The sequence below is a fragment of the Muntiacus reevesi genome, chromosome 4 (genome assembly GCF_963930625.1).
Source record: "Muntiacus reevesi chromosome 4, mMunRee1.1, whole genome shotgun sequence".
NCBI classification, from domain to species: domain Eukaryota; kingdom Metazoa; phylum Chordata; class Mammalia; order Artiodactyla; family Cervidae; genus Muntiacus; species Muntiacus reevesi.
In genome coordinates this window covers 53377378-53395379 of record NC_089252.1, presented here as the reverse complement: position 1 = coordinate 53395379, position 18002 = coordinate 53377378, and the positions used below count along the sequence as shown (strand labels likewise).

The window sequence follows — 18002 nt, the reverse complement described above, 5'->3', positions numbered from 1 at the left end:
ATATATTAATGCAGTTCAAACGGAAAACATGACCCTATGTAAGTTATTCAAAAAACACTTTCAATATTTGTAATATATATATATATATATATGCATATGTACATACACACTTTAGTATTTTCAGTGTATTTTTATGAAAACAAAAACCAGCCAAATCAAAATGGTTTATCTAAACTTAGGAGTAACATAATCTACATTATCAACTTCAGCATTAAAAAATTAGATATTTCACCAAATTGGCATTCAGATGTGAAAAAAACCTATATTTTTCTATGGGGCATAAGAACTGCAAAATGAGGTTCAGGACAAGGGTTCTAACACTGCTTAAACTTAGCAGAATTACAATAATACCTATTTCACTAAAAATAAACATAAAATTGGTTATTTAAATAGATTTAAATAAAATGGATTTAATGGATTTAAAAAAGGCAGAGGAACCAGAGATCAAATTAACAACATCCACTGGATTATCAAAAAAGCAAGAGAGTTCCAGAAAAACATCTATTTCTGCTTTATTGATTACGTCAAAGCCTTTGACTGTGTAGATCACAACAAACTGTGAAAAATTCTGAAAGGGATGGGAATACCAGACCACCTGACGTGCCTTCTGAGAAACCTATATGCAGATCAAGAAGCAACAGTTAGAACTGGACATGGAACAACAGACTGGTTCCAAACACAAAAAGGAGTACGTCAAGGCTGTATATTGTCACCCTGCTTATTTATCTTATATGCAGAGTACACCATGTAAAATGCTGGGCTGGATGAAGCACAAGCTAGAATCAAGATTGCCGGGAGAAATATCAGTAACCTCAGATACGCAGATGACACCATCCTTGTGGCAGAAAGTGAAGAACTAAAGAGCCTCTTGATGAAAGTGAAAGAGGAGAGTGAAAAAATTGGTTTAAAACTCAACATTCAGAAAACTAAGATCATGGCATCCGGTCCCATCACTTCATGGCTAATAGACAGGGAAACAGTGACAGACTTTATTTTTTGGGGCTCCAAAGTCACGACAAATGGTGACTGTAGCCATGATATTAAAAGATGCTTGCTCCTTGGAAGAAAAGCTATGACCAACAGAGACAGCATATTAAAAAGCAGAGACATTACTTTGCCAACAAAGGTCCAGCTAGTCAAGGCTATGGTTTTTGCAGTAGTCATGTATGGATGTGAGAGTTGGATTATAAAGAAAGCTGAGTGCCGAAGAATTGATGCTTTTGAACTGTGTTGTTGGAGAAGACTCTTGAGAGTTCGTTGGACAGCAAGGAGATCCAACTAGTCCATCCAAAAGGAAATCAGTCCTGAATATTCACTGGAAGGACTGATGCTGAAGCTGAAACTCCAACACTTTGGCCACTTGATGAGAAGAACTAACTCACTGGAAAAGAGCCTGACGCTGGGAAAGATTGAAGGCAGGAGGAGGGGGGGACGACAAAGGATGAGATGGTTGGATGGCATCATCGACTCAATGGACATGAGTTTGAGCAAGCTCCGGGAGTTGGTTATGGACAGGGAAGCCTGGTGAGCTGCAGCCCATGGGGTCGCAAAGAGTCGGACACGATTGAGCGACTAAACTAACCTGGCTATTTAAATAAATACACAACAATTTTTTACAGTGATGAAGATTTTTTTAAAAGTGAACAACAAACTGGAAAGAAAGAAAAAGGCAAAAATTTGTATAAAGAAGGAAGAGATTAATTAAGTACCTAAATTTTCACATCTGTCAGGGGAAAAAGAAAGAGACACACATGCGCTGGTATAGAACTTCCTACGCCACCACACGTGTCTAATCAAATGAAATCTCGCACTGGCAGAACATGGCAGATAATATACACTATCATGAAGGTCATGTGAGCAAGCAGAAAGGCCAAGGAAAATTCCCTGGGTCTTTGAAATGAGACTCCTTCTGACCAATGGATAAGATACACAAGTAAAATGCTTTTCATTTCAGTAAGACAATAACTGGTGAAGGGATTTTGATAAGCATGAAATGTGTGATAAAGACAGTATACTTGCATGTTTAAGCACGTGGGTCCATACACGTGTGTGTGTGCTGGGGAATCGTGATTTTGCATACAAAGGCAGCTAATCACATGAGTAAGTTCACATTAAACACACAGTAAAAGAAATTACGGGTCTGTTATTCATCTGTCCTAAGTCCTCCTAAAATTTCCTATTTCTAAAATTATGAGACTTTTTATATTTGACATCATCAGCTAACTTACACACACATCATGAAAAAGCAATCTGCTCCCATAAAAGTACGAACAAAATTTTCCAAAATCATTATCAGGGCCTGTTATTCTTTCCCTTGTCACAGTAATTGTTTATTTAAATGGACTCTATTTATAAGTATTGAGAAGTATTTTGCTTCAAGCTATAAAAGCACAGGTTCAATTTCTTTTTGCTCAGATGGAATTGAGAATGATGAGGTTACTTTGATGAGCATGACTTTAGGGATACTTAAAACTACTTCGGAGCAAAAAACTAAAACTTCAACAAACATATTTTAAATGGCTACTATGTTTCGGGGATAAGCCATGCCATTTAGGCACTAATAACAGGAAAAAACACTAAGTCCATCTTCTATTTCTATACACCCAATAGTAATAATCATAACTTTGCCTAAAAATCATATGTTACCACTATTTAGTTTTATAATTACAAGGATTTTTTTATTAATTCTTCCATCACACTTTAGATTACTCTGGATTTCATTTGTATTAAGCCTGGCAGCAACACAGTTCAACTCTACAATAGTGAAATAATCTTTCATGATCAACTTACACTACAGTTTTCAGGTGGAACTAGAAGCTGAGTTATCTCACCACCATGGACACAGAAGATATGCTTCATTTCTCCAGAAAATATGTCCCAAATTATGACCGAAAAATCCACGCCTCCAGATATGAGATATCTTTGATCATAACGGGCTGAGACCTGATGAGGGTACAGCAAACATGTGACTTTGTTCCGATGACCACGGAGTGTCCGGTGAGGTGGCCAACCTGCAAATGAGGTTTGGGATTTAAAACGGGAAAATTAGAGTCTTCCAAAGTTTCAACAAAAGTAAACAAGAATTTTCAGACTAGCTCTACATTTTATCATTAAAAAGTTCCTTTCACATATATTTCTATTGGACAGTTTTTGTTCCAAAAGACTACCAGTATTACTGATAATATAATAGTACGCCAGAGATACCTAATAATAAATGGTAACTATTAACATATATCAAAGAGAAAAACTGGATATTTCTATTTACAGTCATTGTGCTAAGTCGCTCAAGTTGTATGCGACTCTTAGAGACCCCCGTGGACTGCAGCCCGCCAGGCTCTTCTGTCCATGGGATTTTCCAGGCAAGAATCCTGGAGTAGGTTGCCCTTTCCTTCTCCAGGGGATCTTCCCAACTCAGGGATCAAACCTCAGTCTCTTGCATCTGCTGCACAGGCAGGCGGGCTCTTTGCGACTAGCGCCACCAGGAAGCCCCGTGCTTGTGGTTACGCGGTGTCTACTCCAGTATCAGACACTGCCTGCAGCTGATCCCTGAGCAACACAGGCTAAACTGCGCTGCGCTGGGCAGGCCCACGCATACGCAGGCTTTTTCCAATGAATACAGACTGCAGCACTACACAGGGGCAGCGGATGCAATCCCAGAATGCACAACCACAGATGCAGAGGGCTGGCTGTAAAGCAACACACAGACTCTCAACTGTGCAGAGGACCAGCATCCCTAACCTCTGAGTTGTTCAGGGTCAACTGGAGTGTATCATATTAAGTGCACGTCACACGGCCAGCTATGGAGCACCCTGACAGTTACACCAATGCACTGTGTCTGCGAAACACGCAGAGTGCAGGCGCTGTCAAGTTCACGGTCACAGAGCGCTCCTGACACCGGACGCCAGCAGGTCTGCAGGTACCTCTGCGGAGCATGTGCTCGCCCTGCAGAAGCTGCACTATGGCCGTCTGCGTGGCGGGGACGATGACGATGCTTCCGTCTTCACGGCCACAGACGAGCCGTCCGTGCGCTGGTATGTACACACTCGCCGTCACCTTAAGAGGTTCGCTACTATTGGGGATCACGCTCAGTTGATCTATAATTCCAGCAGGACATGGGTTCAGGTTATCAAACGCCTCTTGCAAACTAATAGATGTGGTCATTTCCCGCCCTGTGGAGGTTTTGTGTGGTAGAAAAGAAACATATTTGAGCATGTTAGAAAAAGAAAAAAAAAAAATTCAACATGTAAAAATAAACGTGCTTAAAGTTGATTCCATGATATACCAAAGAATAACTGTCATCAACTATCCTTCTAAGAAGAAAAGGACATGTGTACATTATGAACTGGATATACAGTGGTTACTGTTCAGGTTGTTCAGTTAGAAACATTGAGAAATAACTGCACATGATTTTCTAGAACCTCCATTACCTTCCGGTTTATCAGGTGTGTCTGATATGTTCCAAATATTCAATCTTCCAGAAGAATCACCCTGAATTAATAGTTTGTGGAAGTATTCTTTGCATCCATAGAAGAATCGAGTCACAGGAGGACAAATTAGCAACTGTAAAAAAAAAAAAAAATTGTTCAAATTCCCTTTTCTATCTTTTAAAACAAAATATTTCATAGTTAAGTTTCTTCAGATTAGCATGTAAAGTACTTCATCTCAGTACCAGAGTAAAAAAAAAAAAGTGTATTTATAGAATGAGTGATCAATAATATTTTAATTTTGCAGCATTGATATAAATATATGTCAACTAATACTCAAATCCAGTACATATAACACAAACATTCAAAGAAATGAAAACTATATTTATATAGTCTTTCTCTAGAATTAACATTTTTATGCTTTTCTCTGCTTTATAAAAACCACATTGCAATTATTTGTCTATTACTAAGCAATGAATCCAAAGATATACCCGTCTATACCAAAAAGAGGGTATTTTGCCCATTCCTTATTAGCTATTCACCAAGAATGGCTATAAAACGAAACTACCATGCTGCACCACTAGAGGGCTCTTTTTTTTTTTTTTTTTTTTTAAATTAGACTATTTTTCAACTAATAGCACAAAACATCCCTGGTGACTCAGATAGTAAAGAATCTGCCTGCAGTGCAGGAGACCTGGGTTTGATCCCTGGGTCGGGAAGATCCCCGGGAGAAGGGAATGGCGACCCACTCCAGTATTCTGGCCTGGAGAATCCCACAGACAGAAGAGCTTGGTGGGCTACACACCTTGGGGTGTCAGAGTGTGGGGCATGAACAAGCAACTAATACTTTTCCCTTTTATCACCCGATCACATTTTCATAACCAACGTGAACCTAGCCTGATGTGCTAGCTACAAACTACCAGGAACAAAAGCCACTCATGAGGGTCTTGCAAACACTTTCATTTTTAAAGCACATTATTCTCTGCTTAAGATCCTGTATCTTCAGTGAGACCACTTATTTCAAAATACTAAATAGTGGTGGACTCCTAAATTTAAATTTTAGATGATTAATACACTAAAACTTGAGTATGAAAGTATGTAAGCTTATCCTGAAAAGCAGTTAAAAAACAAAAGGCAAATAATCTATATTCAATATCAGTGCTAAAAAGCACTACCCTATAGAAATTACATGCATTAAGCATGGCCAGTTATTTGGTTTAACTTAAAGCCTGAAAAATACTAAAAGTTTGACTGATAAACATGTTTAACCAGGAAAAGTTGCTACAAAGCTGGAATAACCAGTCTTCTGTACTACAATCTGTATCTTGTACCACATAATACATACATTTTAATTTAAAATGAACTGGTGGAAAAAAAATAAAATAAAATGAACTGGTGAGCTGATACTTAAGGAGATATAACATGTATTTGTTTACTTCATGTTCTGTTTGTTTTTTGTGCTGCACAGTGCAGCTTGTGGGATGTTACTTCCCCAACCAGGGACTGAACCTGGGCCCAGCTGTAAACAGCAAGCCCTAACAACCGAACAGACAGAGAATTTCCATCAGGTATGTTTTCTATGTAAGTCATTATCCCTTAGTTTAAGCGGAAGTGACTGTCTAGTTTGCTGGTTTTATTTGTCTATCAGTAAGTAGCAGTTTAAGTTAAGAGAATAAAGGACAGGTCATAAAGGATCTTAATTATACATGGATGGATAAACTCTATATATTCAAAATATTCATGGAAAATGGCAAGGGATCACCTTGCCATCCCTCCACATAAAGATAGAACAAAATGCTCAAAATGAAAAAGCTATGGAAACCCAGATCGTAAGTAAAGGAAACTTTATTTCCAAAACCAAAGCTTCTTTCTTAATGTTCAAAGAACACAGAGTTGAAAACCCACTACTAAGTGCATTTCAACTTTAAATTGATATTAAGTAGGTTTTTAGAAACAACGCAGGAGACCTGGATTCGATCCCTGGGTCAAGAAGATTCCTCGGAGAAAAGAATGGCAACCCACTCCATTATTCTTGCCTGGGAAACCCCAAGGACAGAGGAGCCTGAGGGGCTACAGTCCATGGGATCATACAGTCAGAGACAACTGAGCAACTGACACTGGAAGTCATAATAAAATTTTCTTTTTATAGAGAAAAAATTCTTTTATTCTTTATTTCTAATGCCTAATGATTAAGTCACTACATGATTTGGGAGAAATACTGCAATACTTATTCAAACAATAATCAGTCAGCAATATTATATAATTATCTTTGTCATTCTAAAATTACATCTGTCACTATGTTTAGAACTGCCTGAGTTTGGTAAAATCAATTTATAATATCAATATGAATTTTATCAAAAAGTCATTGCCACTTTATAATCAGTATAAGATCACTTTTCTTCCTGGAGAAAGGGAATGCTTATATTGTAGGCATATTATGCACACATGCATGCTCAGTCATGTCTGAGTCTTTGTGACCCCACGGGCTGCAGCCAACCAGTCTCTTCTGTCCATGGAATTTTCCAGGCAGGAATACTGGACTGGGTTGCCATTTCCTCTTTCATATAGGCATATTATAAGCAAATGCACAAATTATGCTTATAATAACCATGTCAAAATGTTTTATGTCTAATAGAGTGCCTTGAATGGCAATCAATCTTTGAAATGCTTAGCTACCAAAAGACACTAATAATTATAGTTGTGGAAATTTTTCAACATAGCCACCAACTGTAAATGATACCTTAAGAATTTTACCTCTTTATCTGTTCGGTCCAAGAGGCTGTGCTGCACTGGAGGAATTAAACTTTCGACCGCTTTCCCCACATCGCTGCGGAATGAATCACTAGCTGGAAGGCAACTGAGAGTGAGGAAAATACAACAGTCGGAAAAAAAAAACACTGACTTTAAATACTGTATCACACCATCTGATGAGTTTTTTTCACAATGGACAATATGTGGATTGTTTTATAGTTAATTTAATATAGGCATTAAATTAAATAATGTTATTAAAATATCTTACTCAAATAAAAATCCACTTAATGGGAGGAAGAGCTAAGATGGCGGAGGAATAGGACAGGGAGACCACTTTCTCCCCCACAAATTCATCCAAAGAACATTTGAACGCTGAACAAAACTAGCAGAAGACATCAGGCGCCCAGAAAAGCAGCCCATCGTCTTCGAAAGGAGGTAGGACAAAATATAAAATATAAAAAGAGAGACAATAGAGTTAGGGATGGAGACCGATTCTGGGAAGGGAGGCATAATAGAGGAAGTTTCCAAACACTAGGAAACCCTCTCACTGGCGGGTCTGGGGGAAGTTTTTGAATCTCGGAGGGCAACCTAACTGGGAGGAAAAATAAATAAAACCCACAGATTACATGCCTAAAAGCAAATCTCCGCAGAAAATTACTCCAGATGCCCGCATCCGCCACCAGCAAGTGGGGGCGGAAATGGAGAGGAGCCGGCTGCATTGCTGCGGAAGGGAGAGGAGCGGGCGGCATTGCTTAGAGTAAGGACCGGCCCGAATGCCCTGAGGGCAATCGGAGGGAGCTAATGTGAAGCAACTTGAACTGTGGGATAGTGAGAGAGAAAATTAACCGCCGAACACACTGCGGCCCGTTCGCAGAACAAAGGAAGAACTGAGCCATCCCAGAGGAGAGCTAGCCAGCGGAGGACCAGCCCATCCCCTGCTGGAGGCAGGAGGCAGCGGGGAGGGGAAACGGGCAAACGTGGCCCCAGAGACAGCACCCCCTACCAAACTGCAAACAGGCTCCCAGTTTCTAACCAAAGACTTTCTGAGATTCTGGATGGTCGACATCTGCCCGGAGGGTCGCGGCTAGAGACCAGCTCCCCAGAACAGACCCAAGGCGCATGCACCGGACTGGCGCGCGGAATCTAAGGCTGGGACCGCGGAGGGGAGAAGGCGCACTGCATCCAGGGAGAGTGCGCCCGTCAAGCTCCTGGCGACCTGAGCTGCTCTGGCTGGGGAAGGCACAAAACGCAGGCCCAGCCGAGTCCACGCTTTTGTGGAATACCCGAAAACTGGAACCGCACGCCACGCAGGGCCCGCTCCATATAGAGCAGCCAGGAGCCTGAGCAGTGTAGATGGGGAGAGCACACACCTGTGAGCGGGGCAAACCCAGTGTGGCCGGAACACTGCGAGTGCTCCCCACACAGGCCGGTGACATTTGTCTGCAGCGCCCCTCCCTCCCCACAGCACGACTGAACAAGCGAACCTAAACAAGGGACCACCTCTGCCCGCCTGTGTCAGGGCAGAAATTAGACACTGAAGAGACCGGCAAACAGAAGCCAAATAAACAAAGGGAACCGCTTCAGAAGCGACCGGTGCAACAGATGAAAATCCCTGTAGGTAACACCGGCTACACCGGAAGGGGCCTGTAGATATCAAGAAGTGTAAGCTGGAACAGGGAGCTATCTGAAACTGAACCAAACCCACACTGACCGCAACAGCTCCAGAGAAATTCCTAGATATAATTTTACTTTTCTTTTTTTTAATTAAAGAAAAAAAATTTTTTTTTCTTTTCTTTTTTTAAAATTTTTTCTCTTTTCTTTTAAAATTCCCTACTACTCCTCCATTACTCCTTAACTTTCATTTTCATATATTTTTACTATTTTTTTAATTAGAAAAAAATTTTTCTTTTCTTATATTTTTCCTTATTTTCTTTTAAAGTCCTCTGTATTACTCTTCTATTACTCCTTAATTTTCATTTTCATTTCACTATAACCTTGCAAAAAAAAAAAAAAAGAAGAGGCCATATTTTTAAACTGAACTTCATACATATTTCTAAAATTTTTTGTGTTTTAGTTTTTGTTTTTAATATTGTATTTTTAAGAGTCTAACCTCTACCCTAGATTTTTAATCTTTGCTTTTCAGTATTTGATATCAATTTTGGACATTTAAGAATCCAATATTCAGTACCCATTTTTACTCAGCAGTGTGTTGATTACTCTCTCCCACTTTTGACTCTCCGTTTTCTCCCTCCGATCACCTCTATTTCCTCCCTCCCCCTTCTCTTCCCAATCCAACTGTGTGAATCTGTGGGTGTCTAGGCTACGGAGAACACTTTGGGAACAGAGAACTGCATAGATCTGTCTCTCTCCTCTTGAGTCCCCCTTTTTCTCCTCCTGCTCATTTCTATCTCCCTCCTTCCTCTCCTCTTCTTCATGTAACTCTGTGAACCTCTCTGGGTGTCCCTCACGGTGGAGAATCTTTTCACCATTAACCTAGAAGTTTTATTATCAGTGCTGGATAGTTGGAGAAGTCTTGAGACTACTGGAAGAATAAAACTGAAATCCAGAGGCAGGAGACTTAAGCCCAAAACCTGAGAACACCAGAAAACTACTGGGAACATTAAGTAATAAGAGATCATCCAAAAGCCTCCATACCTACACTGAAACCAACCACCACCCAAGAGCCAATAAGTTCCAGAGCAAGACATACCACACAAATTCTCCAGCAACACAGGAACATAGTCCTGAGCGTCAACATACAGGTTGCCCAAAGTCACACCTAACCATAGACCCATGTCAAAACTCACAACTGTACACTCCATTGCACTCCAGAGAAAAGTGCACCAGGAAACCTTGACAAGCCAATCGGCCAACCCCATCCACTGGGTGAAACCTCCACAATAAAAAGGAACCACAGACCACCAGAATACAGAAAGCCCACTCTAGACACAGAAATCTAAACAAGATGAAACCGCAGAGAAATACCCAACAGGTAAAGGAACATGAAAAATGCCCACCAAGTCAAACAAAAGAGGAGGAGATACGGAATCTACCTGAAAAAGAATTTAGAACAATGATAATAAAAATGATCCAAAATCTTGAAAACAAAATGGAGTTACAGATAAATAGCCTGGAGACAAAGATTGAGAAGATGCAAGAAATGTTTAATAAGGACTTAGAAGAAATAAAAAAGAGTCAATTAAAAATGAATAATGCAATAAATGAGATCAAAAACACTCTGGAGGGAACCAACAGTAGAATAACATAGACAGAAGATAGGATAAGTGAAGTAGAAGATAAAATGGTGGAAATAAATGAAGCAGAGAGGAAAAAAGAAAAACAATCAAAAGAAATGAGGACAACCTCAGGGACCTCTGGAACAATGTGATGCCCCAACATTCGAATCATAGGAGTCCCAGAAGAAGAAGACAAAAAGAAAGGCCATGAGAAAATACTCAAGGAGATAATAGCTGAAAACTTCCCTAAAATGGGGAAGGAAAAAGTCACACAGGTCCAAGAAACCCAGAGAGTCCCAAACAGGATAAACCCAAGGTGAAACACCCCAAGACACATATTAATCAAGTTAACAAAGATCAAACACAAAGAACAAATACTAAAAGCAGCAAGGGAGAAACAACAAATAACACACAAAGGGATTCCCATAAGGATAACAGCTGATCTATCAATAGAAACCCTTCAGGCCAGAAGGGAATGGCAGGACATACTTAAAGTAATAAAAGAGAATAACCTACAACCTAGATTACTGTACCCAGCAAGAATCTCATTCAGATATGAAGGAGAATTCAAAAGCTTTACAGACAACCAAAAGCTGAGAGAATTCAGCACCACCAAATCAGCTCTTCAACAAATGCTAAAGGATCTTCTCTAGACAGGAAACACAGAAAGGTTGTATAAACATGAACCCAAAACAACAAAGTAAATGGCAATGGGACCATACCTATCAATAATTACCTTAAATGTAAATGGGTTGAATGCCCCAACCAAAAGACAAAGATTGGCTGAATGGATACAAAAACAAGACCCCTATATATGCTGCCTGCAAGAGACCCACCTCAAAACAAGGGACACGTACAGACTAAAAGTGAAGGGCTGGAAAAAAATATTTCACGCAAACGGAGAACAAAAGAAAGCAGGAGTCGCAATACTCATATCAGATAAAATAGACTTTAAAATAAAGGATGTGAAAAGAGACAAAGAAGGACACTACATAATGATCAAAGGATCAATCCAAGAAGAAGATATAACAATTATAAATATATATGGACCCAACATAGGAGCACCACGATATGTAAGGCAAATGCTAACAAGTATGAAAGGGGAAATTAACAGTAAAACAATAATAGTGGGAGACTTTAATACCCCACTCACAACTATGGATAGATCAACTAAACAGAAAATTAACAAGGAAACACAAACTTTAAATGATACAATGAACCAGCTAGACCTAATTGATATCTATAGGACATTTCACCCCAAAACAATCAATTTCACCTTTTCTCAAGTGCACAAGGAACCTTCTCCAGAATAGATCACATCCTGGGCCATAGATCTAGCCTTGAGAAATTCAAAAAAATTGAAATCATTCCAGTCATCTTTTCTGACCACAGTGCAGTAAGATTAGATCTCAATTACAGGAAAAAAAATTGTTAAAAATTCAAACACATGGAGGTTAAATAACACGCTTCTGAATAACCAACAAATCATAGAAGAAATCAAAAAAGAAGTCAAAATATGCATAGAAACGAATGAAAATGAAAACACAACAACCCAAAATCTATGGGATACTGTATAAACAGTGCTAAGGGGAAAGTTCATAGCATTACAGGCTTACCTCAAGAAACGAGAAGAAGTCAAATAAATAACCTAAGTCTACACCTAAAGCAATTAGAGAAGGAAGAAATGAAGATCCCCAGGGTTAGTAGAAGGAAAGAAATCTTAAAAATTAGGGCAGAAATAAATGCAAAGGAAACTAAAGAGACCATAGCAAAAATCAACAAAGCTAAAAGCTGGTCTTTTGAAAAAATAAACAAAATTGACAAAACCATTAGCAAGACTCATTAAGAAACAAAGGGAGAAGAACCAAATTGACAAAATTAGAAATGAAAATGGAGAGATCACAACAGACAACACTGAAATACAAAGGATCATAAGAGACTACTACCAGCAGCTCTATGCCAATAAAACAGACAACTTGGAAGAAAGGGACAAATTCTTAGAAAAGTATAACTTTCCAAAACTGAACTAGAAAGAAATAGAAGATCTTAACCAACCCATCACAAGCAAGGAAATCGAAACTATAATCAAAAATCTTCCAGCAAACAAAAGCCCAGGGCCAGATGGCTTCACAACTGAATTCTACCAAAAATTTAGAGAAGAGCTAACACCTATCTTACTCAAACTCTTCCAGAAAATTGCAGAAGAAGGTAAACTTCCAAACTCATTCTATGAGGCCACCATTACCCTAATTCCAAAACCAGACAAAGATGCCACAAAAAAAGAAACTACAGGCCAATATCACTGACAAACATAGATGCAAAAATCCTTAACAAAATTCTAGCAAACAGAATCCAACAACATATGAAAAAAATCATACATCATGACCAAGTGGGCTTTATCCCAGGAATGCAAGGATTCTTTAATATCCACAAATCAATCAATGTAATACACCACATTAACAAATTGAAAGATAAAAACCATATGATTATCTCAATAGATGCAGAGAAAGCCTTTGACAAAATTCAACATCCATTTATGATTAAAACTCTCCAGAAAGCAGAAATAGAAGGAACATACCTCAACATAATAAAAGCTATATATGACAAACCCACAGCAAGCATTACCCTCAACGGTGAAAAACTGAAAGCATTTCCCCTAAAATCAGGAACAAGACAAGGGTGCCCACTCTCACTACTACTATTCAACATGGTTTTGGAAGTTTTGGCCACAGGAATCAGAGCAGAAAAAGAAGTAAAAGGAATCCAGATAGGAAAAGAAGAAGTGAAACTCTCGCTGTTTGCACATGACAAGATCCTCTACATAGAAAATCCTAAAGACTCTACCAGAAAACTACTAGAGCTAATCAACGAATATAGAAAAGTTGCAGGATATAAAATTAACACACAGAAATCCCTTGCATTCCTATACACTAACAATGAGAAAACAGAAAGAGAAATTAAGGAAACAATACCATTCACCACTGCAACAAAAAGAATAAAATACTTTGGAGCCTATCTACCTACAGAAACAAAAGACCTATACATAGAAAACTATAAAACATTGATGAAAGAAATCAAAGAGGACACAAACAGATGGAGAAACATACTGTGTTCATGGATTGGAAGAATCAATATTGTCAAAATGACTATACTACCCAAAGCAATCTATAGATTCAACGCAATCCCATGAAGCTACCACCGGTATTTTTCACAGAACTAGAACAAATAATTTCACAATTTGTATGGAAATACAAAAACCCTTGAATAGCCAAAGTAATCTTCAGAAAGAAGAATGAAACTGGAGGAATCAACCTGCCTGACTTCAGACTCTACTACAAAGCCACAGTCATCAAGACAGTATGGTACTGGCACAAAAACAGAAATATAGATCAATGGAACAGAATAGAAAGCCCAGAGATAAATCCACGAACCTATGGACACCTTATCTTTGACAAAGGAGGCAAGGATATACAATGGAAAAAAGACAACCTCTTTAACAAGTGGTGCTGGGAAAACTGATCAACCACTTGTAAAAGAATGAAACTAGAACACTTTCTAACACTATACACAAAAATAAACTCAAAATGGATTAAAGATCTAAATGTAAGACCAGAAACTACAAAACTCCTAGAGGAGAACATAGGCAAAACACTCTCTGACATAAATCACAGAAGGATCCTCTGTGACCCACCTCCCAGAATATTGGAAATAAAAGCAAAAATAAACAAATGAGACCTAATGAAACTTAAAAGCTTTTGCACAACAAAGGAAACTATAAGCAAGGTGAAAAAACAGCCTCAGATTGGGAGAAAATAATAGCAAGCAAAGCAACAGACAAAGGATTAATCTGAAAAATTATACAAGCAACGTCTGCAGCTCAATTCCAGAAAAATAAATGACCCAATCAAAAAATGGGCCAAAGAACTAAACAGACATTTCTCCAAAGAAGACATACAGATGGCTAACAAACACATGAAAAGATGCTCAACATCACTCATTATCAGAGAAATGCAAATCAAAACCACAATGAGGTACCATTATACGCCAGTCAGGATGGCTGCTATCCAAAAGTCTACAAGCAATAAATGCTGGAGAGGGTGTGGAGAAAAGGGAACCTTCTTATACTGCTGGTGGGAATGCAAACTAGTACAGCCACTAGGGAGAACAGTGTGGAGATACCTTAAATAATTGGAAATAGAACTGCCATATGACCCAGCAATCCCACTCCTGGGCATACACACCGAGGAAACCAGATCTGAAAGAGACACGTGCACCGCAATGTTCATTGCAGCACTGTTTATAATAGCCAGGACATGGAAGCAACCTAGATGCCCATCAGCAGATGAATGGATAAGGAAGCTGTAGTACGTATACACAATGGAATATTACTCAGTCATTAGAAAGAATTCATTTGAATCAGTTCTAAAGAAATGGATGAAACTGGAGCCCATTATACAGAGTGAAGTAAGCCAGAAAGAGAAAGACCAATACAGTATACTAACGCATATATATGGAATTTAGAAAGATGGTAACGATAACCCTATATGCAAAACAGAAAAAGAGACACAGGTGTACAGAACAGACTTTTGGACTCTGGGAGAAGGCGAGGGTGGGATGTTTCGAGAGAACAGCATCAAAACGTGTATATTATCTATGGTGAAACAGATCACCAGCCCAGGCTGGATGCATGGGACAAGTGCTAGGGTCTGGTGCACTGGGAAGACCCAGAGGGATGGGATGGAGAGGGAGGTGGAAGGGGGGATCGGGATGGGGAACACATGTAAATCCATGGCTGATTCATGTCAATGTATGGCAAAAACCACTACAATACTGTAAAGTAATTAGCCTCCAACTAAAAAAAAAAAAAAATGGAAAAAAAAATCCACCTAATTATTGTGCTTAGACATGAAACTACAATTACAAACTTAAGTTATCAAGTTTTTTTTTAACCTAAATTAAATATTTATACTTTCTATATTTCCATACTTTCAGACTACATCGCAAATTTGTAATCACTTGCTTCTTTCTCTTTTTTTAAGAGTATTTTATTTGGTGGCAGTTTTTAGGACTTCAAACCCGGGAGACAGCATCCTAAGTAACCCTGAAAGAACTGTTCCGAGGAGGCAGAGGAGGAGAAGCCAAGTTATAAAAAATTTTGCAACAAAGGGCAGGTAGTCTAAACATCAAAAATTATTGTTAATTAAGGAAAACCAGTTACCTCAAGTTAAAGAATTTAGTGCTTTTTATTGTATGGGAAGATGCAAGAGCCTGGGCTCACTGAAATCATGCAATCTCTCGCTTTTGATTAAAGTCCTAACTCATTATTTATTGAGTACCTGGCCGGTAGCTTGTAAATGTAACTCTGCCCATTTTCAGTCCAGATGATGACTTTATCGGCTGAGACAAAGTCACCTCCCGTCCACGTCTGCCCGTTTTCACTCGGACCCGAGCACAACAGGGAGTAGTCTCCAGCATCAAATACCTAGGAGGAGTAAGAGATTCACGTTCAAGTCCATGCTGGTGCCACTTAAGAAAAACACAGCAACATTTTAACTGAAATAAAAACTTCTAGAACCATATTTAATAACCTCAGGCCTTTACAGTTGGCTACCTCAGTTAAAGACATTTTGTCAGTGAACCCTGGGGCACAGTTACCTTCAACAGGGAACCCATGACACATCCCCAGCCTCCGGTGGGCAGGCAGGAGACTGTGACAGCAGGGGTCAGGAGTGCTCCATCCACACGGACAGGAACCCTTAGTCTTTCTCAGCTAAAGGGAAGGGTGCTCCATCACATGACAAGTACCCAACCTCCAGCATGCATGGTGACGACTCCCAGTTTTTTCCTACTTTTTTCTAGTAAGAAAGTTCAGTTCAGTCACTCAGTTGTGTCCACCTCTTTGCAACCCCATGAACCGCAGCACGCCAGGCCTCCCTGTCCATCATACTCAAACTCATGTCCATTGAGTCGGCGATGCCATCTAACCACCTCATCCTGTTGTCCCCTTCTCCTCCTGCCTTCAATCTTTCCCAACATCAGGGTCTTTTCCAATGAGTCAGCTCTTCGCATCAGGTGGCCAAAGTGTTGGAGTTTCAGCTTCAACATCAGTCCTTCCAATGAACACTCAGGACTGGTTTCCTTTAGGATGAACTGGTTAGATCTCCTTGCAGTCCAAGGGACTCTCAAGAGTCTTCTCCACCCCTCAGATTGTTATTTCCAAATAATACATGGAAAGCTTTGGAAAATAAGATAGGCGCTATAGCAGGTAATCAAAACTTGCTGGCTCTTTTTCTATTAAGGAAACACTAAAGTCTAGCAATGTGAAAACCAATATGCACCTTTCACATTTAGCTCTAAAGTGACAGAAGAAGACCTCCCTGATTCCAAGATGTCAGAAAAGGATGGCAATTGGGAATGATAACCTACAAAGATATGTCCCAACTTGCAGAACTCACTACCATTGCCCATGCCATACTGACAAGGCAATGAAGAATATGGCAGCAAAACACAAAAATTAAGAACTAATAAACACTGACTGAATCATTCTATGAACCAAATCAAAAAAGGCAATTATGTAGCCAAATTCCATACCTCAGAATATATCAAAAACAGACCAAATATTTAAAATATTCTAACACCAAGCTTCTCCTTACAATTATCTTTAGAAGGCTGATCAACCAAAATCTTGAAGAGCAAAAATGCAGTTTCTTACTTATGTACAGTTATCTTACCCTCCAATACTTGGAGCACACCACCAAAAGTGACCTTTGTGTGAACGCACAGAAAGAGATGCTTTGGCAATTCTGACAGTAAATTGGTTTGGATTCCTCCTCAAATATTGGCTCAGTATCCTGAAAAGAGAAATATCTGTAAAAACTTTAGGGTCGGCAGGATTGTCAATTTAAATTATCACACAATGATAAAGAAAACAAAACAAAACAAAGGCATCACTTGATGTGCTCATCAATTTAGCCCCTCATGCCGAGCACTAAGGTAGTATAAAGGCGGCCAAAATGTACTCTAAAATCACGTGGGCACAACATCTTTGCTACAAAGCTACTCAAGATTAACAGACTAATGAGAGTCAGAGCGTCATCACTGGCAATGACAGATGCTAAAAATTTTAGTTAATCTTAATTTCTGTCAGTTTTTTACATAAGCTTGTAGGTTAAAAACAACAACAACAACAAGAAAACATCATTTCCTCCAGTTTCTCCCAGATTCAATGTCTAAAAATTCCCTAACAGAAGAGATTAGTATCTCCTGCCAGATACTTGATCTGCCTTTCTTACTGATGAAAAGCAAGAAGGAATTCAAGTCTAAGGAACTCAGAGGGCTAAAACTGGCTTTATAGTCTTTTTGCAGAAGTTTGCTTTTCCCCCCCACTTCAAGCAAACTATCTTTTCCATTTAAACAGAAGGAGCTGAGGAAAACCCTCTTCTGTGTTTTTCTACTCCATATCCTGCACAGTATGTTTCTCTGCTTTGCATCCTTGATAAAGCAGACGTCTACCATCAAAAGGGAAAACACTAATTCATGTACAGAGATAGCATTCTAGGCGAATCTTTTCCACTATGTCAGTAAGACTACG

General features: G+C 39.2%; 1 protein-coding gene across 2 annotated transcripts in view; it reads right to left on the bottom strand.

Annotated features, from left to right (window-relative positions):
* Nucleotides 1-18002, bottom strand: part of WDR7 (WD repeat domain 7) — a 331772-nt gene that overhangs the window by 278806 nt on the left and 34964 nt on the right. For both annotated transcript variants that reach the window (XM_065932803.1, XM_065932802.1), the window contains exons 7-12: nt 17143-17262; nt 15748-15893; nt 7179-7281; nt 4428-4560; nt 3921-4169; nt 2791-3011 (exon numbers count right to left, since the gene is read on the bottom strand). In XM_065932803.1, the coding sequence (XP_065788875.1) occupies nt 2791-3011; nt 3921-4169; nt 4428-4560; nt 7179-7281; nt 15748-15893; nt 17143-17262 (972 nt within the window). The remainder of the gene's footprint in view (nt 1-2790; nt 3012-3920; nt 4170-4427; nt 4561-7178; nt 7282-15747; nt 15894-17142; nt 17263-18002) is intronic.